This window comes from Ceratotherium simum, chromosome 17 (genome assembly GCF_057802395.1).
Source record: "Ceratotherium simum simum isolate JZ-2026a chromosome 17, ASM5780239v1, whole genome shotgun sequence".
In the NCBI taxonomy this organism is placed as follows: Eukaryota; Metazoa; Chordata; class Mammalia; order Perissodactyla; family Rhinocerotidae; genus Ceratotherium; species Ceratotherium simum.
Genome location: NC_141916.1, coordinates 54,950,595 through 54,976,796, shown reverse-complemented (window position 1 = coordinate 54,976,796; position 26,202 = coordinate 54,950,595). Strand labels below are relative to the sequence as shown.

The 26,202-nt window shown below is 45.7% G+C and overlaps 1 protein-coding gene across 1 annotated transcript in view; it reads right to left on the bottom strand.

Annotated features, from left to right (window-relative positions):
- The window catches only part of ANO2 (anoctamin 2), a 331,112-nt gene that overhangs the window by 194,747 nt on the left and 110,163 nt on the right, over window positions 1-26,202 (bottom strand). Inside the window, exons 9-11 of the mRNA XM_087441928.1 lie at window positions 21,019-21,074; window positions 19,785-19,826; window positions 9,926-9,990 (exon numbers count right to left, since the gene is read on the bottom strand). Coding sequence (XP_087298054.1) covers window positions 9,926-9,990; window positions 19,785-19,826; window positions 21,019-21,074 — 163 coding nt within the window. The remainder of the gene's footprint in view (window positions 1-9,925; window positions 9,991-19,784; window positions 19,827-21,018; window positions 21,075-26,202) is intronic.

The following is a 26,202-nucleotide window of genomic DNA, read 5'->3' as shown; positions in this document are numbered from 1 at the left end:
CCCTTAATATATGGCTGATTCACTTCTCTCCACTAAGCAGCTATCTTCCTGCCCAAAGCTGAGGATTGGGCAGAATATCAGCCTAAGGAAATACTGCCATTTTGTTAGAATTGATAATAGCTGGAAACTAAGCCATTGCCCTTACCCTCCTCCAAAATGCCAAAATAAAAAGCTCAAAATCCCAGTCCTCCATTCCCCTCTCTGTCTCTCTTGACTATGTTCAGTTGAATGTGGATTCTATGAAAGAAACCAACGAGGCCGAGCCAACAACCTTGAGGCCTGAGCCCTCGAGGAGGGTTTACTGAGTCCCTTCGATGGGCTGGGTGACTCAGGCTGAGAGCCACAATCTCTCCACATCTGAGTCAACCATTCTGCCAGGGGCAGACAGCAATCCTTGGCAGTTACCCAATGACTCACATCTTTGAATACCTTGAGATAATCCCAAGAAGGTACTAGAGGACAGCAGTCTCCCAGGCGGGGATCTTAAAGTTTTTTGTTTTGTTTTGTTTTCTTGCTTATGTCTGTGACTTCTAGACCCACAAAATGCTGTGGTTTTCCATTTCTAAAACAGAGGCATGTGCCTGTGCAAGAAGCCTGGGCGTGCCGGGTAATTAAATTTAGCTATCTTGCGGTTGTTGTTGTAACGTGTGTTCCGCCGATGTTACTCAATGTGTTAAGACATTTTCTGTTTATGTTGGTTACATACCCATGTGGTGTAGGTGGAGAACACCACTCAGGGGAATATTAGTAGCAGGAATGGGGAGCTCAGGAGCTCCACAGACAAGTGGTGAAACAGTGGCTCATGGGATCAAACAGTTGGGCCGTGTCCATGGCAATTCATCCACATGCTGTCCTCTCCCTCCTTCTAGGACAAGGTCACCCCTCAGACCTACCTGAGGTCCTTGACTCCCACAGACAGGACTGCACCTGCTATCACTAGCCTAGAGAGTTGTGGAGGAGACACAAATATTCCCCTCTGTCAGGGAGAGGTACGGCACAAGGTCCAACAGGGCTGAATGACTTGCCCAAAGTTTCCCAAGAGAAAGAGTGAGTGAAAACTGAACCTCCACACGTCCACTCTCACGTCACAGCTAGAAGCAGTCCTGAAACCCTCGCAATTCTGTTTTGCCAGCTGCCTGGATTCCAGAGAAACTACTTGACAGTATCTCCTTTTGGTCCCCATTGTCACCTTCTTTCTGGACTTTCTTCCCCCACCCTGTCTCAAATATTATCTCCAATCACTTCCTGAGGCCCAGTGCTCTCTTCTCAGCCCATCTTCAGCCACAGCCCACTCTTGGGTCTCTCCTTCTTTCGGTATCTCCTGACCAAGAATGCTTCAATCTGAATCTTGTGAATCTCCCAACCATATTTCTTCTCTCCTTCAAATCTCTGCTTTCTACTCAAAACTCATCTACCCCATAAGTCTCATTTTTCTTTCATCAACCACACTAAAGCTAGTTAATAACCCCTTCAAAATCTTTCACTGCCTTGCCCTAACACTTCTCTGTACAGCTCTGTGCATTAGTTACCTCTTGGTACTGCTCCACAGCTCTGTGACCACCTTCGGAAGTGTTCTATTGTGCGCACCTGTGTCCCACCATTACACTTCAAGCTTCCCGTTTCCTCCCTTCTTTTAGCTTTGACACCACACCCATGAAAAAGCTCTGTATCCAGTGGACCTTGATGTAGGAACCAACCCATGTGTTGTTAACAGACTCTAAGCTCTACTTTAAGAAAAATCTTTGATGGTCTGGATTTCTTGTGACCTCCCAAAACAAGCCAGGAGAACAAAATGCAGCTCTTCACGGCAAAGGCGCCTGCCGTGTCGCACTCTGGTCCCATCTCTGAGGCCTCCTGAGCTCAGAAACACCATTTCACTCTCACTGGGAAACAAAAAAAGATATTTCCACGACAAAGCAGACCCTCCACAAATCCCCCTCTAACAGGAGGCAGACTCCGGGACAGGCTGTGCAAGAGTCTCACCCGGTGCACAGTGCTGACCTGCACGGTGTCTGGTTGCCAAACCTGTGACTGAGACAGAGCAGAAAATTGGAGTCTCCGATGACAAAAGCAAGAAGTGACAGCTGACAACCTGACAGCATGGAAGAAGTCAGAAAAAAGGGACTATAAATATAGAAATGCAAAGTCAAAAACGTGGCATTCTTGGGTCACTTAACAAAGGCACGAATAACTCTATCCAGCTCAACAGGCCCTGAGAGTGACCTGTCACTCCTGCTAAGCACAGAGAAATGTTCATAAGGATGACCCCATCGTAAAGCAGGGGTTGACTACAGTTGGTGAGCTCCACTGACCAGCAGACCACCCCAGTTTTCCCTCAGAGATTGCCAATTGAAGGGATTAACACTAGACAACTGGAAACCTAGCTTGCCTGACATCCAGCTGGATGGAGCTCTGTCACCTTCAGCCTCAGAGGACAAGGGGAAAAATATAGTTTCTGGAGTCAGACAGGCCTGAGGTTGAATCCCAGATGGGCTGGCTTTGTGGTTTTTGAGGAGCTTCTCATCTCACCGAGTTCAGTATCCCCATCCATAAGATGGAGGTGAGAATAGCCACTTTGCAGGGCTGCTGGGAGGCACAGAGCACGCACGTGCAAAGTGCGTGTTACAGGGCATTGATTTACAATAAAAAACATAATCCTATGATTATAAAATATTTGTCAAAACTCATTAGCTAAAGAACTACATAAAATTCTGCTAGTTTAGCGAGCATTATAATTTTCCCCAAGGGAGCAGATAAATAATAGCTTTATTTAACCAAACCTACGTCCCTCACCACACTATTTGTGTCACACTGTATCAGAAACCTCACAATAATATTGTGGGGCAAGTAGGACAAGTGTTAGGATCCCTATTCCATAGCTGAGGAAACTGAGGCTCAACAGAGAATGGCTTGCCCAAATGCTACATCAACCGGAAACACAGCTGGAGCTAAAACTGAGTTCCTTTCGTTCTTAGCCCACTGCTCCCAGTCTAAAGGAACGTCCCTAGGCAGGGGCCTCGGGATTTGATAAACACGTGCACAGTCACTCAATCTGTCTTTTAATTTAAGAAGTGACGACCTCGCTCCTCCTCCATTTTCTTCCTGGAGTAGGGAGCTCTTATTTGTTTAAGTCTGTCTTCCTGTGGATGCCTCTCCAAATCTTGGATCACATTATTTTTCCTTCCCCGAAATATTTCCAGCCTGGCTGAGTTTTTCTTTAGTCTCATGACAACCTGAGGTGGACGTATGAGGTTTTGCCATGATTTGGTAAATTCCTAAGTGATGCGATCCTAAAATATTTTCTGAGAATTTCCGGGGTCTGTGGGTGCCACAACACATCACATGGATGTTTCTAGAAAGAGTTACAGTCACTTCCAACAATCTTTCCCAGATGATATCGCCAAGCCCGTCATTACAGACGACTAGTTTAGGGGTCGATTTCCCCCATCATCTTTTCCATATGTTGTTTTTCTACAGCCTCACAGTTACATTTTGAAAATTTTCTCCATCAGTTTGTCCCTTCATTTCCCAGAAAAGCCCAGTCGTCATCTACAAGCTTGGAGATTTGACTTTGAACTTAAGCTCCTCGAGAATGGGGTCATGCTTAATTCATCTCCAAACCCCCAGCACCAGCATCTGACATACGGTCAGTGCAAAATAAAGTATATGTGTTGGCTTAACTACACCAGGTGAGGTGTGCAGAAGGACTCCGCTCTGAGTTTCCCAGGCCAGTGAGTCCCGAAGAGGACGATCATGATGATGAGGCTGTTTGAAGAGCCTGTGTCACATGAGGACATGCAGAAAGGTCCAGGAGTGTTTTGTGTGAAGGAAAGAAAGCTTAGGTATGTGAGAACTATTATGGACACAATAGCTGTTTTCAAATATTTAAAAAACTGACCTACACAACAGGGTACTCTTGTTCTGTGGAGCTCCCGAGAGCAGAACTGGAATCAAAAGGAGGGAAATCAGCAGAGTTCTTGCTCTAGCTCCATGACTAGAAATGTGACTAGAAATGTCCAATGGACAAATAGGCTGCCCCTGAGGCAAAGTACACCTACTACAGGAAAAGTCATGAAGAGGCCGGGCATTTGCTAGATAAGTATGCGGTGAGAGAAGTTTTCATCCCTTCATTCCAGGGCCAGGCGCTGAGGTGATTGACCTCTAAGCTCACTCCACCTCTGTGATGCCATGGTTTGGTCCCAGGGGTTCTGGATAACTGAGAATTTATTGCACACAAGGGCCAAGGGGACATGAAATATACAGTTTATCATATAGTTTTAGACTAAAATCACCTTGCCTTCCTCATTGGGAAATAGGACATGACATAAGGGAATCAAGGAGGCAATGAGCTGGGGAATCAAACAGCTCATGCCTTCCCAACTCTGCCCGTGGAATTCTGGGCGGCCATGGGGAACGTGTGCAGCCTCCTGGTGACTTAGGATCCACCATCTGTACCATATGGCTGATGCCACAGGAAGGAAGATTAAAAGTTTGATCTAAAACAGGAGCCACCATCCGTGGAAGGCTGTTCTGAGGCTTGGCACGCCACCCTCACGAGACCGAGACAGCTTTTGGGTGCAGTCTTGGGCTGGAGCTGAGAGCACCGTACTCCAGCTGCTGGTCCACTGGCCAGCCACAGGCCAACTGCCCTCCCCAGGAGGGTGCAAACTGGAGGAAAGTGGCGCTCAGTGGGGGAAGCAGGAGAAAGGAGAGTGGGATAGAGCCTTTTCACAGCTAGACTTAATAAACAGCCTGACATTTCCTGATCTGGAAGATGGGCCAGAATATAACAGCCAGAACATTATTATCCTTGTTCCTGCCTTGCTTCAACCAGCTACTGCCTGCTTTTCTCTGTCTACTCTGTTCTCATACTCTCAGAGGTAAAAGGAAAATATTCTCAGGCTCATGAGATATTATTTATTTCCAGCCTGCAAAATGCTTCCCAGCTCAATCCAATACTTCAAACGCCGAGACCTGTACAAATATCAACGTGCTAGTCCCACACTCCATCTCTCCTTAGCCTCCTCTCTTGGATCCAGCCCCACCTCCTTCCAACCCTGGATTCTCTGCTAACTTATAGGGCAGAGCAAGGGGCATGGGCCAGGCTGGCATAGAATCCATACAGATGAGATTTGCAAGTCAAGTTCTTGACCTGACTACTCCCAGTCAACAGTCAGGAAAGATTGGCTTTGGGTCAGTGTGATTTCTGGCCATCAATAGTGGGCTAAACAATAAATCCATATAGAGGGCAGCCCAGGCTGGTGATGAAGACACATTTGAGACCTTTAACCTCAGCCCTTCAGAAAGTAACATTTCTAATTCAAGTGCCACCTCTTCCAGGAAGTCTTCCCTTATTCTGCTAATAGCAATTACTCTTCATCTGTTCTCCTGTACTATCATGTTGGTACTTACCTTATAGTCCTTAAAAGCCCTCACTTCATCCCGCCTTGCACATGTCTGTCTCCCTACATAGCTGTTGGATCCTTAAGGGCACAAACTCCATCTTATTCATTGCTGCACCTCCCCGTGTCGCCAAGCACAGAGTCTTGCTCACTGCAAGCGTCAGTAAATGTTTATTGCATTGAGCTGAACTGCCCTTATAAATCCCAAGGGAAGATCAAGGAGGAGGCAGTGGACTCAGGAAATAATTAATCACAGGTTGATCAACATTTTTTCCTCTCCATTCCCTCCCCCAAACCAGCTGTGGCCAGTCCTTCTTAGCCTGGCCTGCTCAGAAGCGTCCTAAGAAAGAATGTGGCTTCCTCTGTCTCCCTCCTGGAGGGATTTGGATGGGTCACATTTCAGGATGGTACAAGTGGGGCCCAGAGATGGAAAGGGATGGATTAAATCACACAGCCTTCTAGTGGCCATCCTGGAGAACTCTGACAGGGACAAGGACCTCTGCCTTGCAGTAGGAGGAGGGAAAGCCAGTCCTGGGATGTCAGGGTTCTGGACAAGCTCTCCACAGGTGGGGCTGGAGAGGGCTGGGAAGCTAAGATGGTAGAGATGTGTAGCAAGGTGGCAGCCACTCTTGCCATCCACAGATGATATCCAAAGGCTCCTGAGATGGTATGACCCCATGGACATCACTCTTGGGTCACTGTGGAAGTGTTCACATCTCAAAGCAGGGCATTTCTAAGAGAAGTCCAGAGTTGCCACATGGATGGGCTTCAGGCCCAGGTCCTGATTTTTACGAAGCCTCGACCGTGAAGTGGGTGGTCCTGAAAGAGGTGGGACTGAGTAATAGCCATTCGCCCCTCTCCAGACTGTAATGCTGATGTGGTATAGTGAATGCTGCCCCTGCGTTATGCCTCGGTGAGTTCCCCAAAGTCAACGGGCCGCAATCTCCCTGAGCCTAGTAGACTTCTGGACCCCACTCTTCCTCATGCTGTCATACGTAGGCAGTGGCAGATGCTAAAATATTAAATTTTTGTACATCAACTTCAGCAAAGTATAGTTAGGAGCTAAATCGAACTCAGATGTTTAAAGCCTATTGTTTTGTCTCATCCATACCAAAACCTCCAAGCTAAGAAAATTAGCCTGTGAGCAGACATTAATTTTAGTGAAGACAGGTCATGGTCCTAACACTGGATCACACCTGTATAGATCCAAAGGCCCCAAGCCCCCAGGTTCCCCAGAAAACAAAGGCTAGTTCCTGCCTTGGAGGTTGGGGTGTTAACCCAGAGCAGGGCAGGCAGAAATCTACTCCTCTGGCTGTAAGCACCGTTGTATGGCTTCTAAGGGACTAGAAGAGCCATTTCTCTCCAACTAAGACATCATTTCCCTCATTGTTTTAGTCACAAACTGTTTCTCCCGGGGCACAAGTGCTGCTAGCTGGAAGTTCCTGGAAGAATCTACTGTAAGTGGGGTCCCTGCTGGATACCTCCCTGGGGAACTTTCCAGGCAACACACGCACATACACACACACACACACACACACACACACACACACACACGCAGCTCAGGCCTGCAGGCCCCGAGGCTTCTAGAGCAAAGGCAAGATCCAGGGTGAAGAGCCTGTTGGGCTGGGAGAGACCCATCAGCAGTCTCGCAGTGCAGCCTGCTGGGCACGAATGCTGGTGCAGCGGAGAAGGCCGGGCGAGGGGTGTGGGGAAGAGTCTAGCCTACCTTCTGTCCACTTTCAACACCTGGGAAAGGAACCTCTAACCCCAAATCTCAAGTTTAAGCTTAAAGTCCTGCAGAAGGAGAAGAATAGCTAGTCCTGGGGCTTTCAGAATGCAAACAGATCTCCCACCCCCGCTGAGCTCTCAACTGCTCAATGCTGTAGAATGTTCCAAATGACTGGCATAGGAAGGAGCACTAGGGATCCATAGGTGGATCAGAAGCTCAGCACTAAAAATGAGGCACTGAATGCCTAAAGAAATAGGCAGGAAATACCTCTACCAGGCCTCTGTGTGAATTATATTCTCCCTGTATAAGACTCCCCTGCTTCTGTTGATCTTTCCACACAGACCATACAGGTGTAATTTCTACGTAAGGCACAAAGAGGGTACAATTCACATTAGTAAGTAGTAATGGAATGGCACTGTGACAGTAGGGAGCCAGTGACAGCTCAGGGAAGGTGGCCAAGGGCTGGGCTCTGTGGGCTGAGTCACCCTGACAGGTGGCAGCAGGAAAGATGGAAAAGAAGTGGTGGAAGAGAGAAATGGGGCTGAGGAAGCACCCCTGGCCTTGGTGTCAAACCAGAGACTGGGAAGTGGGAGAGAGGGCAGATGGTGACAAGGAGGAAGGAGCTGACTCTGTCAGCACCAGAAAAAGCGAGATGGGCCATTTGGAATGCAATGTGAAGTGAGTTTAGGGGGAGCAGCTGGGTGTGGGTTGGCTGTTCTCTACACCCTCCACCCCAGGTTTCTCTAGCAGCCCTCCAGGTGCCTTTCCTTGGTTTCCCTGTCTCTGTTACCCACCTATGCTCATAACGCCCCTGCCCCTTCCCTCTCCCCACTACTGTCACTTTCTCTTTCCAGCAGCATCTCGAGGTCAGAGAGCTCCTTGTACCCCTGGGTAGACAACAGCCCCCCACTCCCCACACACATGCTACCCAGTGTCCCTTCCCCTCCAGCCAGTGTCTGAGAGATGCTGGAGGCTGCAGCCTTCCCCACTCCCAGCCCAGCCACTGGCCTTGCCCAGGGGCTGTGGGAGCTCCTGAGCCATCTGATCTGGGAGGAGCGGTGGACAGCCTCCAGCTCCACAGCACACTGTGCCCCGTCTAGACAGATTGGAGCTCTCTGTGCTCAGGAACCACCAGACCCCAGAGCAGGGCTCTGCTCCAAAGGCAATTCTTCCCCTGCAGGTGAGGCTGCTTTGGTGGCCAAAACTGAATGCATATTGGAGCCATTTCCCACATAGCTGGCGGCCAGTCACCTGAAGTCTCTGGGGAAAAGACAGGGCTCTCTGGAAGGGAGAATTTTTATTTTTTAATCATATTTTAAAAAAATGAATGAGTAGTTGGAGAAAACAGGCGACAGAGTGGGTGGCCACTTGAGATGCAGAGAAGAAGATCAAAGCCCACCAAGCATGGAGGAAGCAGCCTTGGTGTGGCCCAGAGAACAGTCTAGGTGGCCTGTCCCTCGTAAAAGCCAGCCAGGGAATGGGAGGTGCTGGGTCAGGGTGCCTCCGTCACAGGCACCCCATGGCCCTGCTCCCTGACCCGAGCGCTTCAGTTAACGGTCTTCAGCTGGAACAAACACCTGCTGTCAAGAGACGTCCAACCGAGCTCCCAGTTCCCTGGGAGGGCCGGCCATCACATCTCTGTGTGGGAGGAGAACCTGCCCAAACTGTGGCCCCCAAGCTGCTTTCTTCTTCCAAGAAGAAGCTGGAATTTCTCCCTCTGGACTCAATCCTTCTGGCTGCTGCCCCTCTCACAATCCCAGCCCACAGCAATCAGCCAGGAACACTCTCTGTGTTTGCTGGCTGATTAGTTAGCTCACTAGAAGAGCCACAAGTGACTGTGTGGCAGTGAGTCCCTTATGCCAGTCATGGGGCCGAAAATCCCCATCTTTTCCAAATGAGCATGCTTTACCAAATTTCCTCACAGATCCCTCAGTTCAGCCTCCCAATTTCGACTACCAGGATCCTGAAGACCAAAGAGGCAATGTGACTTGCCCAAAGAAATAATAGCCCCTAGTGGCCTGGCCTGGATGAGAACCCAGTCTCCAGACTCTCAGCACAGTGCTTTCCCACTTCACAGTGTTGCCTCCCAACATTCCAGCTGGGAAGGAGGTTGGGCTCTAAGATGCCATCGAGTTTCTAAAGTCATCAATCCCTTTTAGATTAGTCAGACCTACTGCATTCTAGTAAGTTCTTTAAAAGGACTTTTTATCAATGTTCTGTAGAAGCTGGGGAAATTCCCAAGACAACAGGACATCATTTTAGGGGAAGGACTGAAGAAAGGGATTTCAGGACCCAGTCTCTCCTCTGTTCTAATTTGGAGAAGCCATGAAAAACCCATATTCTCTCTCAGACCAGCCAGCTTATTCCTCATGTGATTTGCCAGGTCTCTCCTTCACTTGGGCAACTTGGCCACTTGGACATAACCCAAAGATCTGCTTCACCTAGATCCTTCTCTAGGACAAACTCGAAGGACAATATAGGAGAGAGAACTCCATTCACCCCACTCTCCATAAAAGAGCAGGCAGGGGAAGAGTGATCATAGTGCTGAAGACCTCAAGATAGAAGTCATAGTACATCACTCTACATTATCTGCTGCCCCACACAGCCTCCATTCCCCTCGCCTCTCCTTGAGCTGCTTCCCCATCTGTAAGACATGGAGCAGGGGTATCATACAACCTAGAAAAGCAGATCCCTCTGCTTAGTCAATAGACTGCCAGGGGCCAAGAGGGTCGACAGATATCTTTCTGTATTTGTATCTCTAGGGTCCTCCCAAGAGTCCCCTCCCACATCTTACCTGATGAGGTCAATAGGTTGAAACTTATAAAACACTCCATAGCGTGCCCATTCTTGATACAGCAGCTAAAAAGGAAAAATAGGGAAATAGATTAGAGGTGGAAGGGGCAACTGTTCACCTTTTTTGGTCTATCCTAGCAAGTCAAAATTTAATCCTCAAAGCCCAGCTTCTAGAAAATTCTCATGAGACATCCACAAGGGAGATGCCTAAAGGCAGGAGGCTATAGAAGATGACTTCTCCTTCCTCAAATAATAAAGGTGACCTTTATCATACTCCACGGCAGTGCTACACCTAGTAATCATAACCCTGCCTTCTTTATTCCCTTATCTTGCTTAGTCCAGCTTAATCCAGCAAAATGAGCCCTGGAATTCATTTATTCACTCATTTAACAAGTATTTATTGAACATCTACTATGTGCCAGACACTGTCCAGACACTGGATACCGCAGTAAACCAAACAAAGTCACTGCTGTCATGGAGCTTACACCCTGGTGTGTGGAGACAAGTACAAACACACAAACATATAAGACATATAAATGCCATGAAGAAGAATACATCAGGTATTCTGGTAAGGGAGCAGAGTATGAAAGAGGGGTCAGGGGGATGCTATTTTAGATAGGATGGCAAGGGAAGGTCTCTCTGAGAAAGTGACATTTGAGCTAAGACCTGAAGGAAGTAGGGGAGTGTTCCAGGCAGAAGAACACTCTTCCTGTGTAAAGGCCCTGAGGAAAGTGTATGTGTCCTAGGAAGAAGAAGGAAGCAGTATGGCTGGGGCAGAGCATGGGGAGAATAATGGGAGATAAAGTCAGACAGTACTGGGGTGGCTAGATCATTCACGGGCTGGTAGGCCATGCTAAAATTTTTGGACTTTGAAGGAAGCCCTTAGGAGGTTTGCAGCAGTGGGGGAGAAATGATCGGCTTTAGATTACAGATAGCTCACTGTGGCTGCTGTGTGGAGAACACTCTGAGAGCTAGCATAGGAGTAAGGAGGCTATTGTAATGGTCCAGGGAAGAGTTGATGGTGGCTTGAATCAAGGACATAGTGGGAAAAGTAGTGAGAAGTGGTTGATTCTGCTTATACTTTAAAGGTAAAGACAATCAGATTTACTGTTGGATTGGATATAGGGTGAGAGAAAATGAGAACATGGCCTGAGCAACTGAGTAAATGGTGATTCCATTTACTGAAATGGGGAAGACCATGGGAAGACCAGGTTAAAAAGGGTGGAACCAACAGTTCCATTTGGGATGTGTTCATTTGAGATGACTTTAGGCATCCATGTGGGGATACTGAGTTAGCAGCTGGATATAGAAGTCTGGAGTTCAGAGGAGAGTCCAGACTGGAGACGTAAATTGGGCAGTTATCAGAGAAGACACGATTTGTAAAGTCATTAAACTAAGGATGCAATTGCCAAGAAAGAGAGAGTAGGAAGAGGTGAAGCCTGACGTCTGGGCCCTGGGTGCTCCAACGTTTAAAGGTGAAGGAGATGATGAAGAACAGCAAAGGAGACAGAGGAGCAGCCAGTGGCGTGGAGGAGAACCAGCAGTGTGTGTTGTTATGGAAGCCAAGGAACAATGGGTTTCACAGAGAAGAAAATGACCAGTTGTGTCAAATACTGCTGATGGGTCAGGTCAGAAGAGAATGGAGAAGTGACCATTGCATTCAGTGACTTGAAGATCACTGATGATCTTGACAAGAGTGGTTTCAGTGGCAGGGTGGGGGCAAAACCTGAGTGGAACACATTCTAGAGGTTAAGGGAGGAAATGATGCACCAAACACATCAGGCCATGCCATCTTGTGATGTTTTCACAGCAACTTTAGCAGAACTTTTGCATGTGGACAAAGCCTGAGCAGCAAACCCAGGGGCAAGCCATATTTTAGTTCCAAACACCTGGACAGTGAGCTTCACAGATCATCCACAAGTAAATGAAGTAATTTGGTGATGAACCGTCATTGGACATCATCTAGATATTCATGTTGAATAAATATAAGCACATAATCAAATTATATGTCTAGAATTGACAGATTTAGAATACAGTTGCTATCTTGTTATGTTTTTTCTTCTCCTTACACATCACATCTCCTTACATATCACACAGAAGTCACATGGAATTCTGTCAAGGAGAAGCTACTCTAATCAGGTATGTTGGATATCCAGCTGAACATTAGCCCCACAGGAAGCCATCCTTTCTACCTAAGAATCTCTAAGACATGATATTAAAACTGAAGTAGGAATTGGCATTCCTACTTAATGGCTATAGACTTTTATTGTCATCATATCACCCAACCACAAAATAGAACCGAAACTACATGGACCCTGATAGAGCAAACTGCACCCACAGTTACCACTATTTGCAATGGAGGGAACTCAGACAAAACAAAAAGGGGTCACACAGTGCACAATGGGCAGAGGAAGGTCTCAATTCATGAGTTTTGATGCTGCTCATTCCAGGCAAGTGACTCCTAATCAAATCTTATTGTTATTATTACATCTCCTCCTCCCCCTCAACTTGGGTCCTTCCACTGCCTTAGATTTTTATTCCCTCTCCCCAGTGCAAACCCTGGACTCACCAGCACCTGGTTCTCACAGTGACATCCTCTGTGGTCCAAAGGGAGGCCAGCTTGCATCAAGAGATACAAGCAAGGCCTCCTTTGAGGGCTGTGGGACGTCACTACCCACCTCATAGGCTCTGACCTCCAGAGAAAATTCCTCTCCAAGTCACATGCCCAGCCAAAACCTGAGCCTGAGAACACCTATTTGCCACTGCCCTGGAGGAAAAAGCTAAAAATGCTCCAAGAAGCCAGCGTGGCCCACTTGGCTCTGGCCCAAACTGAGAGCTGAGCTCACAAGCCTTACCCCTCGTTGGATCCCAGACCTGCTGTAAGAAACCTCCAGAAAGTCCCTTTATCAGTGCGCTACCCTCTAAACACAAAGTTATATCCATAGTTTAAGGCTATACGTGATGGTGAGCCAAGAAAGCTGTTTGAGCTCAGTGCAGAGGGGTTAGATAGACACAGAGGAGGAGATCATTAGGCAGCCCCTTCAAGAGAGCTGGAGCTACAGAGCACCAAATTTGGGAATGATGCAACAATTGTGCCTGGACGTGCATGTGGCTCTGCCCAGGCCAGCTCATACATCCATGCCAGGGAAACAGGGAGAGGGAAAGAGGGTGCCATAGACCCTTTTATATCTCTACAAATGTTTAATCACACATAGAGACCAAGTGGATCATGCTACACTCCAGGTTACAGGGTTCCAGAACAGATGAGCAGTCAGGGTGAGGGAAGGCATGATCTGGAGTCTCTTCCCCATGGGGATTAGCATGAGGTGAGTAAAGTGCAGGAGGACAACCACAGTAACCTGTAACAATCCCTTTAAACTTGCAGAGTCTAGAACTTTTTAATGCAGATTTTAGAAAATCCACTTTTTCCCTTAGAGCTACGTCATGTTCTCTTCACCGACTGGCTGAGCCTGCAAATAAAGCAGGGAGGGTCTGCAGCTCCTTCTCAAGGGACAGTGCCTCATTTCAGAGGCCCCGGATGCAATATTCCAGGCATGTCAGTCTGACCCCAAACCTTTGTAGCAGTAAGCAACAACACACAGGGACCACCCCATCTAATGGATCAGAGCATACACGTGGCCAGTTTGGCTTGCTAGGGATCACATTTGACAATGGGTCAGTTGATTTAAGTATTTCATGACACTATAAAGGAACCCAACTGTTAAAACCATTTGCAATGCCAGAGAACGGCAAGATATTTGAGACCCACGGCCCTCTCCAAGGCCACAAGCTCCTCAGCAAGCAGCTGGACCTGTGACAGGCAGAAAGTGCCAGCTGTAGCCAACTTAGAGGCCTTGATGGGACAGGGTGGACCTGAATGGAAGAGAATGGAATTCTACTCCCAGATCCTGCAATGCCTGTGAATTTTTAGCAAGTCACTTCAACCATCTAGGTCTTCTCCATTAGTAAAATGGGAGTTGTGCAGGATGGGAAAATTAATCTTCAAGTGAAACCAAGAAGAAAAGTACCTTCTTGACAGAAAGACAGGACTGACTCTCCTCCCACACGTTTTAGTGGGTCACTTTATAACCATCCACTAGAGAAGACAACATCTGCAAAAATCCAGGACCAAGGGTTTAAAAACTGCTCAAGAAAATCACATTCTAATATCGTGCCTTGGGTTCCCCATGTAAGTGGGTGGGGATGCCATAGGGAGCTAACGGGGGTTAGGCAGGCCTCAGAAGATGGTAATAGTCACCTCTCTGGGACGCTTGAGAAAACCAGGCAGCTCTGGCTAATGTGGAATTAGATGGCTGCTGGCAGCCAGGAGGCACCCATCCACACCCACGCTGCTCCCTCTTCCTGCTGCCCTGCTTTCTGGAAAGGGGGAAAGCCCTGTTCTCCAGAGGGAGGGAGCCTCTTTTTAAGTACCCTCCAGGAGGGGGAGAGAGAGACTTCCAGCCCCTCGCTGGGGCTGAGTCATGGAGACTGCACAGCTGCACTAGGCAAACTGGAGGGCAAGGAGACTGCATTCTCAAGGGCCTCTGGGACTGACTGAGGTCTGCCTACCAGAAGCCCGGGCCTCAGGGAGATTATGGGAACAGCCACAAACTGCAGGGAAGGGTGAAGGAGAACATCCAGGCACTGACAGGATAGGCAGCTTGGGATGCCCTTGCAAATCATCCCTAAAGGCCCCCAGGGACGCCGTCCCACACTGCCGCTCCCAACTCTTCTCCTTATCCTCCAGCAACAAACACAGGAGTTCTCCCTTGCACCCAACCAAAATCCTTCCTGCAGCCCTCTTGAAGAACACTAGACTGCTATGACGTAATAAAAATGAATAAATATGCTGCACGTATTCAGAGGTTTGGGCTCTTTCTTCTTTAGGATACCTTTTAGGTCCCCCCCATATACCACTGAAACTACAGGAAGGAACCCAGCACTGTCGTGAGAATTCCCCCTGCCATACACAAGAAGCTCTGTCAACATGGCTGCAGAGAGCTGGCTGGGATTTGAACACTGGGGTTTTAGTCCTGACTGCACAATCATATACACACATTAGAACCGCTCTCCTCACTCTGCCGAGTATCAGCTTCCCAACCAAAATGGACAGAAAAGCTTTCACCCTCACTCATGGTTTCTTTCATACCCCATCATAGAACATTTATTTCCCTAACCATGACCCTAGGAGAGAAAAATAAAGACACCAGGACTGGCCAGAAAACCTAAGAAAAAAACACAAGAAAGAGGTCTCTTGTCTTTCAAAGACACTTTTCCACCTTCACTGAGCATCCTTTTGACATCAACTTTGGGAATTATCCACCAAGACGCAGCTCTGTCCTGGCTGTCTCTCCCTGCCTCCCAACTCAACCCAATCCACCAGCTGGGATGTGCACTGGGAATAACTCTATTGGCCCAAGAAAAACATTTCCTGGGAGGAAAATTTACTGTTAAAAGGTTTTGCTGTTAATAATAATATAATATCATTCCCAAGACAAATACACACATATTTTGAATAGTCTACAATTTGCTTCTCTCTGCCTCTGTGCATATAACAGGGGGCTGGCTGTGAGTTTCTGTGTGTTCCTCATCTCTGGAATGTTCCTGTAAAGTGCTCTACCTTGACAGGCTGGGGTCACCACCCACCCAGCAGGAGGTTTCTTAGGTGGGCAGAGGTGGTGATCACTCTTTAAAGGGGAGGAATGTGAAATTAGAGAGTGGGAGGACAGAAAATGGTTGGGGTGAGGGAGGTGAGATGTGGGGAGAAATGCTTCCTCCTTTCCCTTTAAATTTGATCCGGGACTTTTCAGGAAATTAAACACCGAGACTATTAGCATCAGATAGAAAACAGATGAGGTTAAGACATCACAATACTACAGCAGATTCCCTGGGCAGGCAGAGGGGAACATGTGTAAGCAATCACAGCAGTATTTCTGGAAAAGACCTTTTATGTTTTTAATACTTAACACTTCATAACAGGGACTAATAGGCAGGATAAAAGAAGGCTGCTCAAAAAGCAACTTGGGGGATGAATGATTTTCCAGACAACGGAGCTGGGGGGAGGAAACTTCTTGGGCTTCAATTCCTCACCCTACCACCCCTGCCCACCCTCCTCTGCTCGGCAGAGTTTCTGAAGGCTGGGGGAAGCTGGACGGGAAGATGGCATGAGGGGCTTGACAGCAGACGGGACAGTCCCCACTAAAGAGGCTGGGTGATCCTTAGAGTCATGCCATGGCAGGGGAGGGTGGCACACCCATGTTCCCAGAGCGTGAGTAAACAGAAGAAACGGGATCGAGGTGGAGGGCTGGGGAGAGAGCTGTACAGTCAAGAGCCGTGACTGGCCTAGGAGGGATCCTTCCAAAGGGACCCTTTCCCTCCTCTAACCATAACCTCCAATTTCTAGCTGCCCAGAATATACAGCACGACTGAGTCTGCCTCTCCCTCAGATTTCTCATCTATAATTTGGGAATAGCTAAACCTCATTTGTCTGCCTAGAGGATGAAAAGAATAACCTAAAGATGACCCCCCGAAAAGCCATGATGGCATGGATAATAATACATTTTTAGCAGGGATACTGGATTAGAGAGTCAGAGGTGTTCCAAACCCCATCTCTGTTTCTCATGGCAGTGTTATCGTGGGCAAGGTGCTCAGTCTTTCTGTGTCTCAGTTTCCCCATCTATAAATTAAGAAATTTGGACTCTCAGTATTTCTCAGTTGAAGCCCTCTTATCACCAGGGGGCAGGATAATGCTTTTGTGTGGGATTGTTGGATATATTTCAGGATGGTTAGCATTGCTGGTCCATCAGGCACTAAATGCCAGTAGCACCCACATACACACAGTCACGTCAATGACCAGAAATGGCCCTCACGTTTCCACATGTCTGGAGGGCAGGGAGCTGTGGAAGAACTGCTGAACAATACACAAGCAGGTGAACACCCAGAAGCAGGGTAGCCGGATCATATGGTAGTTCTATTGCTAATTTTTCTGTCTTTCACATACTGTTTTCCACAGTGCCTGCACCAGTTTGCAGTCCCACCAGCAGTATGTGCGAGTACCCTTTTCTCCACATCCTCTCCAACACTTGTTATTTCTTGTCGTGTTAATTAGAGCCATTCTGACAAGCGTTGAGGAGATACCTCATTGTAGTTTTGATTTGCATTTCCCTAATAATTAGTGATGTCGAACATCTTTTCATGTGCCTGTTGGCCATCTGTGTATCTTCTTTGGAAAAGTGTCTGTTCAGATCTTTTGCCCATTTTTCAATTGGGTTGTTTGTTTTTTTGTTGTTGAGACGCATGAGTTCTTTATAGATTTTGGATATTAACCCCTTATCAGATATATGATTTGCAAATATCTTCTCCTAATTGTTAGGTTGTCTTTTCATTTTGTTGATGGTTTCCTTTGCTGTGCAGAAGCTTTTCAGTTTGATGTAGCCCCATTTGTTTATTTTTTCTTTTGTTTCCCTTGCCTGGTGAGACATGGTATTCAAAAAGATGCTGCTAAGACAGATGTCAAAGAGCATACTGCCTATGTTTTCTTCTAGAAGTTTTATGGTTTCAAGTCTTACATTCAAGTCTTTAATCCATTTTGAGTTAATTTTTGTGTATGGTGTAAGATAATGGTCTACTTTCACTCTTTTGCATATGGCTGTTCAGTTTTCCCAACACCATTTATTCAAGAGACTTTCCTTTCTCCATTGTATGTTCTTGGCTCCCTTGTCGAAAATTAGCTGTGTGGGTTTATTTCTGAGCTCTCAATTCTGTTCCGTTGATCTGTGTGTCTATTTTTGTGCCAGTTCGATGTGTTTTGATTACGATAGCTTTGTAGTATATTTTGAAATCAAGGAGTGTTATATCTCTAGCTTTGCTCTTTTTTCTCAGGATTCCTCTGGCTATTCAGGGTCTTTCATTGTTCCATACAAATTTTAGGGTTCTTTGTTCTATATCTGTGAAAAATGTCGGGACTTTGATAGGGATTGCATTGAATCTGTAGATTGCTTTAGGAAGCATGGACATCTTAGCTGTGTTAATTCTTCCAATCCAAGAGCACAGAATATCTTTCCATTTCTTTGTGTCTTCTTTTATTTCTTTCAATAATGTTTTACAGTTTTCAGCATACAGGTCTTTCATCTCTTTGGTTAAATTTATTTCTAGGTATTTTATTCTTTTTGTTGCAATTGTAAATGGGATTGTATTCTTAATTTCTCTTTCTGCTATTTTGTTATTAGTGAATAGAAATGCAACTGATTTTTGTATGTTGATTTTGTATCCTGCAACTCTACTGTATTCATTTATTATTTCTAATGGTTTTTTGATGGATTCCTTAGGATTTTACATATACAAAATCATGTCATCTGCAAAGAGTGACAGTTTTACTTCTTCCTTTCCAGTTTGAATCCCTTTTATTTCTTTTTCTTGTCAGATTGCTCCGGCTAGGACTTCCAATACTATGTTAAATAAGAGTGGCAAAAGTGGGCAGCCTTGTCGGGTTCCTGTTCTTAAAGGGATAGCTTTCCGTTTTTCACCATTGAGTATGATATTAGCTGTGGCTTTGTCATATATGGTCTTTATTGTGTTGAGGTACTTTCCTTCTACACTCATTTTATTCAGAGTTTTTATCATAAATGGATGTTGTATGTTGTTGAATGCTTTCTCTGCATCAATTGAGATGATTGTGAGATTTTTATTCTTCATTTTGTTAATGTGGTGTACCACATTGATTGATTTGCAGATGTTGAAACATCCCTGGAATAAATCCCACTTGATTACGCTATATGATCTCTTTAATGTATTGTTGTATTCGATTTCCTAGTATTTGGTTGAGGATTTTTGCATCTATGTTCACCAATGATGTTAGCCTATAAATTTCTTTTTTTTGTGTTGTCCTTGTCTGGTTTTGGTATCAGGGTAATGTTGGGGCCTCGTAGAATGAGTTAGGAAGCTTTCTCTCCTCTTCAAATTTTTGGAAGAGTTTGAGAAGGATAGGTATGAAATCTTCTTTGAATATTTGGTAGAATTCATTGCAGAAGCCATCTCGTCCTGGATTTTTGTTTTTTGGGAGGTTTTTGATTACTGTTTCAATATCCTTACTGGGGATCAGTCTATTCAAATTCTCTATTTCTTCTTGATTCAGTTTTGGAAGGTTGTATGATTCTAAGAATTTATCCATCGATCCAGCTATTCCACTTCTAGGTATTTATCCAAAGAACATGAATGCATAAAGATATATGCATACCTATGTTCACTGCAGCATTATTCACAATAACAAAAACTTGGAAACAACCTAAGTGCCCATCAATGGATGAATGGATAAGGAAGATGTGGTACATATACACAATGGAATACTACTCAGCTATAAAACGAGATGAAATCTTGCCATTTGCAACAATATGGATGGACCTTGAGGGTATTATGCTAAGTGAAATAAGTCAGATGGAGAAAGTCAAATAACGTGTGATCTCACTCAGAAGTAGAAGATAAAAACAACAACAACAACAAACAAGCACATAGATACAGAGATTAGATTTGTGGTTACCAGAAGGAAAGGGGAGAGGGAAGAGAGTAAAAGGGGTGATAGGGCACATGTGTACTGTGGATGCATAGTAGTTAGTCTTTGGGTAGTGAATGTGATGTAGTCTACACAGAAATTGACATATAATGATGTACACCTGAAATTTATATAACATTATAAACCAATGTCACCTCAATAAAAAATAATAACAATAATAAAAAAATAAAGAAAGCTCATTAAATTAGAAATATATATATATATGCAGGTAAATAGAACATTTAGGACACTTTCACACCCATCCATGGTCTTCTGTGCCCAAAGCATTCAGCGCAGCATAAGGCGGGCTTACCTTTCTGTCATTCATGTCATCCCCTGGACTATCATATTCACCCTGTAGGAGAGAAAGGGATGCTGGATAAAGCCAATGGAATTATCAGAAGCAGAGAAAGCATTTTCTTCTTTATTTTCTAATGTCATCCCCTTTTTTCATTTCCATCTGAGGAAGGTCAAAAGCATGACTTGGTAAGGAGCCACTGTTCTGCTTTCTTAGTCATCAGCACTTGCCATGTTTCCTGCGGACAACTTCTCACACAAAGATGCTCCCCTCGTATGCTCTAGAGATCAGCCCATGCCTCCTCATAGCAAATGGAATGGCAGAGCCTGTACCTGTAAATGGGCTAGCATATCATATGCAATCACCCTGTGCCGTGTCATGTTCACCTCGGTCCATAACTGCCAGAACCTAACCTCATATACGCCCACAGCAAAGACGTCAGTGAGGAGAAGATTGTCATCTGGGAAATTCCTCAGGCACTCAGGATCGTCCCTCAGTAGCCTCAGTTGGCATGACTAGTGTGACAGATGCCAAGACCAATCAGATGAACAGAGCAGCTGTGGGGGCATTTAGCTCATGGGCCAGTTAAATTCTTCATGAATCGTCTTGAAGAATATCATTGCATTGCATTATGGGATGTTTATAACATCACTCCCAGCCAAGGAAAGGTTTAATTACAGTCTCTCTGTTTTTTTTACTTAATCAAACAATAGTTTAAGGAATTTTGAGAGATTTCCTTCAAAAATGTTAAAGTAAAAAAAAAAACCTACACCGAATATGTACTTGCATATTCAGGAGGAGGAATTTCACATCCACACAAAACTATTACACACAAAATATGGCCTTCAGTCACTTAAGGGTCTGACAGGCCAGGTTGTATACTGCCAGGCCTTCAACTTTCCTTCCTCAACCATCCACCTGCCTTCACCAACATGTCCTCCTTTAACCACTTGCATGCCACATCTGTCTTCTCACACTCTCCCCCCCGAAAAAGGCAGGGAGTGTAGGGAAAGCTCAAACAAAAACCAGTTCATTTTCCCTCTGGGGAAATAATTGGAAAGACAGTTTGAGACAATTAGCAAAAATAAAATTGGGGATTATTGTCAATCATAAGCAGTTCAGAATCAGCCATGGCATTTTAATGTCATGTTCACTCCTGCCTCACCATGCATACATTAACCCACTGTGTCGCCTGTGGTTTTCAACATTTTGAAGACTACAGGGAGCATGCGGATAGAAATGTACTTACGTCATGAAGAGGGTAGGCAGCCTCATAGACATTGTTTGCGATCAGAGAGTTAATACCTGGAAGAAAGGAAGATGAGAATAGTAACTCTAGGGCAGGAGTTTCTCAACTTAACCTTTGTCCTTTGGTAAATATTAAACCCTCACCCATCCCTCAGCTGAGAACCACTGCATCCTCCTCTATATCCCACCAGTCTAGAAGTTTTTGTTGAGTTTTAGTTCTTGGTATAAGAGCAATATTTCTTCATTTCCCAAATACAAAGTTATGTTTTAATATGAAATATTTCTCTCAAACTTCACGCTCCTCCTTTCCTCACACATTCAGATCACTCCAGTCTAAGAACCTCCACCATCGCCACCATCTCCTTGGCCACAATTGTTAGCTGACAATATCTGTGTTCAGTGACAGCATAGGAATGATGATATGGATTACTGTAATTGTGAGCAACAGAAGTATATGTCACAGCATTGCACAGCACTTTATCCGAATTCTTTCTGGAGCCTTCCTGTTCCTTCACAGGGCAGTGCTTATTACTGTCCCTGACTGATCTGTCTGGACCATTAGATCCCTGAGGTAGGGGGCAGTAGTGCAGTAGTTCTCAAAGTGTGGTATGGGGAACCCTGGCAGTCCTCGTGACCCTTTCAGGAGGTTTGTAAGATCAAAACTATTTTTATAATAGTACTAAGACATTATTTGCTTTTCACTCCTATTCTCTCACGTGCATTCAGTGGAGTCTTGTGACATGTGATGACATCACTCCCTTGACAGCTCAGGGAATGTGTGCTTGTGTATCTTTGTGCTTTAAAATTTTCTCAGTGTTAACTTCTAGTACAATAAATATTGATCGATAAATATTGATCGATATAACCCACCTAGACAAAAGCCCTTTGGGTGCTCTCAATAATTTTTTAAAGGGGCCCTGAGAACACAGAGTTTGAAAAATCACACAACAAGGGATTCATTTTTTAAATCCCAACAGTATTTCACACCACTTTCCCGTAGCAGACCCTACTAAATATATGTTAAATGAATGAATGGTTCTGTCCCCATAACTCCACTATCCTCACAACAGAGAACTTTTTGCTCAACAGAGTCATTGTTATTTACTTGTCTCATTCATGGTTTTAGTCAGACTATAAAGTGGTCTATATGTTCTGTCTGATTCAGGATCGTCTGTCCCGGCTCCCAGATGGGAGGGATTATATCTCACCATCTCACAGCACCGAGGATCCTGCCATGCAAGGATGCACATTCAATCACGGAGAGGGAGGGGGAGGGGCAAGTCTCTGGTACACAATGATTTCTCTTGCCTCAAACACACTTTCTGCCCTGAATCATTCTTTCCAAAGAGACTGCAGACAGGAAGAAGATGAAGAGAAAACTGGTTTTGGAGGGAAACACGTATGATGTCCACATGCTAAATAATCTGCATTTGCGCAGCTCTGGATAAAACACCAAGGTTGGATAACAAATCTAGACAACAGTTACTCATTAAAATTCATGGTTTTCCACCTCCTCTTCCCACTCAATGCCCCACCCACATGCTCAGAGACCGAAGAGGCTCTCAAACAATCCACTCTCCTCCATCAGCCTCCTCTTCCTCAAAACTTGCCCCTATCCACCTCAGTTCTAGGACGCTGAATGCCAGAAAGATCAGCCATGGGCCCCACATGGGAGCAGAGGCCCTTGGGAGGCTGCAGGGGGCGCTCAGTGAAGTGGCCTCTTCCAATGAGTTGAGAGCTGAGTGTTTTGGCGCTGGGGCACCACCAAAGGGCCAGACCTTTCCTGATTTTAAGTTTCCTCTTTGGCATGAACATAAAACATCAGAAATAACTTTGGGGGGTGGGGGGAGCAGAGGGTGGGTAAAGGGAGTGAGGACGGGGGGAGGGGTGCCTGGAGGGTGAACGAGCTACAGATTTGTCTTACTCACATGACTACAATTTCACTCTGAGCATCATTAATCAGTTCAAGAGCCATAACCACAGCAATGTGAAGCCACCCTACAATAATCAAGGGGAGGAGTCCCAAGTCGGGAGGGGGATAGATAGTTCAAAGCTACAAAAGAGCAGTTGATGTGGATAGAGACTGAAGCGTCACAGGCAGGTAGGGCTCCAACTAGACCCTACCCCACACACCGCCCCACCCATTCCCTGCACTCATACCCCGTGGCTGCCACAGTGCAATATATACCCTGAAGACAGTCCCAAAACTGCGTGGAAAAGGTTAGGCAGAACTCTTCTGCTAATTCTCAGCTTTGCTTATTAGCACTGTAGCCGAGCGTCTGAGAGCATTAGACTGACAACCTGAACTCCTGAGTCCTGCTGCCAGATCCCCAAAACAACCTCAAATCGTTGGAGGTCTACAGCTATGCACTCTACCTCCCATCTTAAATAAAGCTTCCTTTGTGCCACATGCCTGAAGCGGGTGGCTCATTTCACTTCTAGGATGTCTGCTCATTGTTTTGTGTCCCCCAAAGGCCTACCTGAGGTCAGAGAGTACCCCTCTCACTTGTGTCTCTCATGCACCTAGTTCACTGCTGGGAACACAGAAGGGATAATGGTTGTTGAAAGTAACCAGCCCTGTGGCTAAAGTTATCTCAGTATCTCTTGCCATTTATCACAGGTACCCACCTTCCTCAATACTTCAGTTTTCTTTGACAACCCATGCTGATGAAGAAACTTTAAACTCTGGTTGCTTAGTCTGCTTCCTCAGAGAGGAGGCCCACACAAATGGTTCTTTGCTTTGAAGCCAATACAATTCAGGTCATCAAATCTGAGTCATCCCAACCCAAATAACCAGAGCCCCCAAATGCTGTAATTGAATGTGTCTCTGTCACTCATGGTTGTATACCTCCTCTTTTTCAGGTAGTTTCAGATGTACAACCTCATCACTGGCTTTGGGGCGGAGGGAGGGGACAGTACATAAAAGGAGGAGGAATGGGGAGGGGGGAGGCAAGTTGAAAAGTAACTACTCATCCACTTCACCCAAGAATGGGAATTGCTCTGGCCTCTCTGTTCACCCACTTCAGAAACCAAGATTCTACTCCCAAACAAGCATGGAAATCAGTTTTAAAGAAGAAGAAAATAATCAAATGTTTTTTAAAGAGTCTCTGCTTTGAAAATTGAAATTCTGAATTTTTTCCTTTCTTTTCAGCAAAAATGGGCTAATTGGTTCCATCATGTGCCATCCATCTGGCCATAATGGCAAAGCTTTCTTCTTCAGGATCACATCGATAGTCCTTCCTCTCTGGTCTAGACCCAGGGAGAAGAGAGACCCGACCTCTCGTCCTATTACTCCCAGAAGTGGGGCCAGGGAGGAGAAAGCACGGAGGACATTTTCCTTTCCCCCTCCCCAGAAAGAGAAGCAGTGCCTCGGCTCAAACAAAGCACAGCTCACTGAGGACCCCCTCATTGATCCCTAAGCCCCTTCAAATCACCAAGTACTTCATCCCTGTTGCTTTAGAACTATAATCCCCAAAGGAAAAGGCTCATGCTTCCTCTCTGCCTAGCACTGACCACAGATCTACACAGCCTGATCCAGCCAGGCCTAGCCACACCATTCCTCTGCATCCATAGGGTCAGGGCCAAGAACAGAGCAGAGTGGGCTCAGGCCCCGGGACTGATACTCGAAAACACACACTCATAGCACAAAACCTGGGGCCTAGCATTTAGCTTCCGAGACATTTCTGGTTTCCAGGACACAAAGGATCAACCAAGGCACAGTTTATGGTCTGCCTCCCAAAGGGAGTCTCATTAAATCTCCAAGTACCGCTGGGTGACCAGGACTATGGCTCTATTCCCTCCAGGCCAAACGCAAAGGAAACTTTTCTCCATTGGCACAGGTACTTAGAGGGATGGTGTTGAACTCCTGAAAACCCATTTGGTTTTGATTCCCTGCAGAATAGGTCCCAGTCTGCCCGGCGTTCTGCTTTCATCCCTGTACCCCAGCCGGACGCAAATCTAAACCAGAGTCCCCAGCCGGTGCATTTAACAGAGACTATATTTACCCATCACCAAATTGTCTTGACATGCGCTTAATTACCTAAATGCCTTTAATCCTGAGCCTTTTCTTCTAACAAAATATAAACCAGTTCAGTTGGATGAATGACAAACCAGATGTTTACAACACACAACATGGTCTGGCTTCGGTCAAAATAATTAAGACATTGTCTCCTGAGTGGGGAGGGGAGATGCCCAAAACATACATTTGTTTAAATGATGCTCTGACACCAAAATGTCTATGAAAATGAAGCTCTGTCAATCTATAACTTTCTGTCCATGAAAAGGAAATAAGTTCCATAGGAAGGAGTAGAAAATGTGTCTGTCCTCTTCTGACGTGGTCAAGGAGGCTTGGGTTTCTTTCCACTGTAAAGTGCACTTTAAAGGCATTCCATGATGGGATAAACTCACAGGGCCCTGCCCACTGACCTTATGTTATGTTGAATAAAGGGACATCATGGGGCTGGGCCAAGTTCGTGATCATTCACATGCTACTACCACCATGCAGAACCCAAACTCACAAATACATCAGTCTCTGAACATCATGTGTGCATTAGTCCGTAATGCTTCACTTCCAGGGGTAAATAAGAGGGAAAGGTTGAGTTACGGAAGGTTACCCAAGAAAGTTATAGAAGAAACCTCCAAAATTAACAGACCAAATGCCAATCCACCCATCCTTTTTCAAGGTCAGTTCCCCTTTCTTTGCCTTCTTATGCTAATTTTTACCCTCCTGCCTCTCCTCCCACCAAAGGAAAAAAAAAAAAAGAAAAGAAAAAAGGAGACAGAAAGTCCAAGAGCCCCTACTGCTGGCTAGGACATTAAAAGAGACAGAAAATCCATATAACAAACGTTAGAAAAAGAACAACAAAAATTAGGCCTTTCACAGAGATGACTTGGTTATCTTTGGGTACTTCAGAAAACCAATGGTCAAACCAAATGCAGAGCACTCTGCACGACTCTTCACAGTCCCAGACTTAAGTAGGTCAAGACCTGTGACAGCCCATCCCATATTTATCTTTACCTAACTTTAAAGAGTTCCCAAGAATCACCTGGGTAGCTTGTTAAAAATGCAAATCTTGGAGCCTTGCCCCTACAGATTCTGATTCAGCAAATCCAGGGTGGGATCTGGATAGCCAGGGCTTTAACAATTGCACCAGGTGATTCTGATGCAGGTGGTGTGTAACCAAAC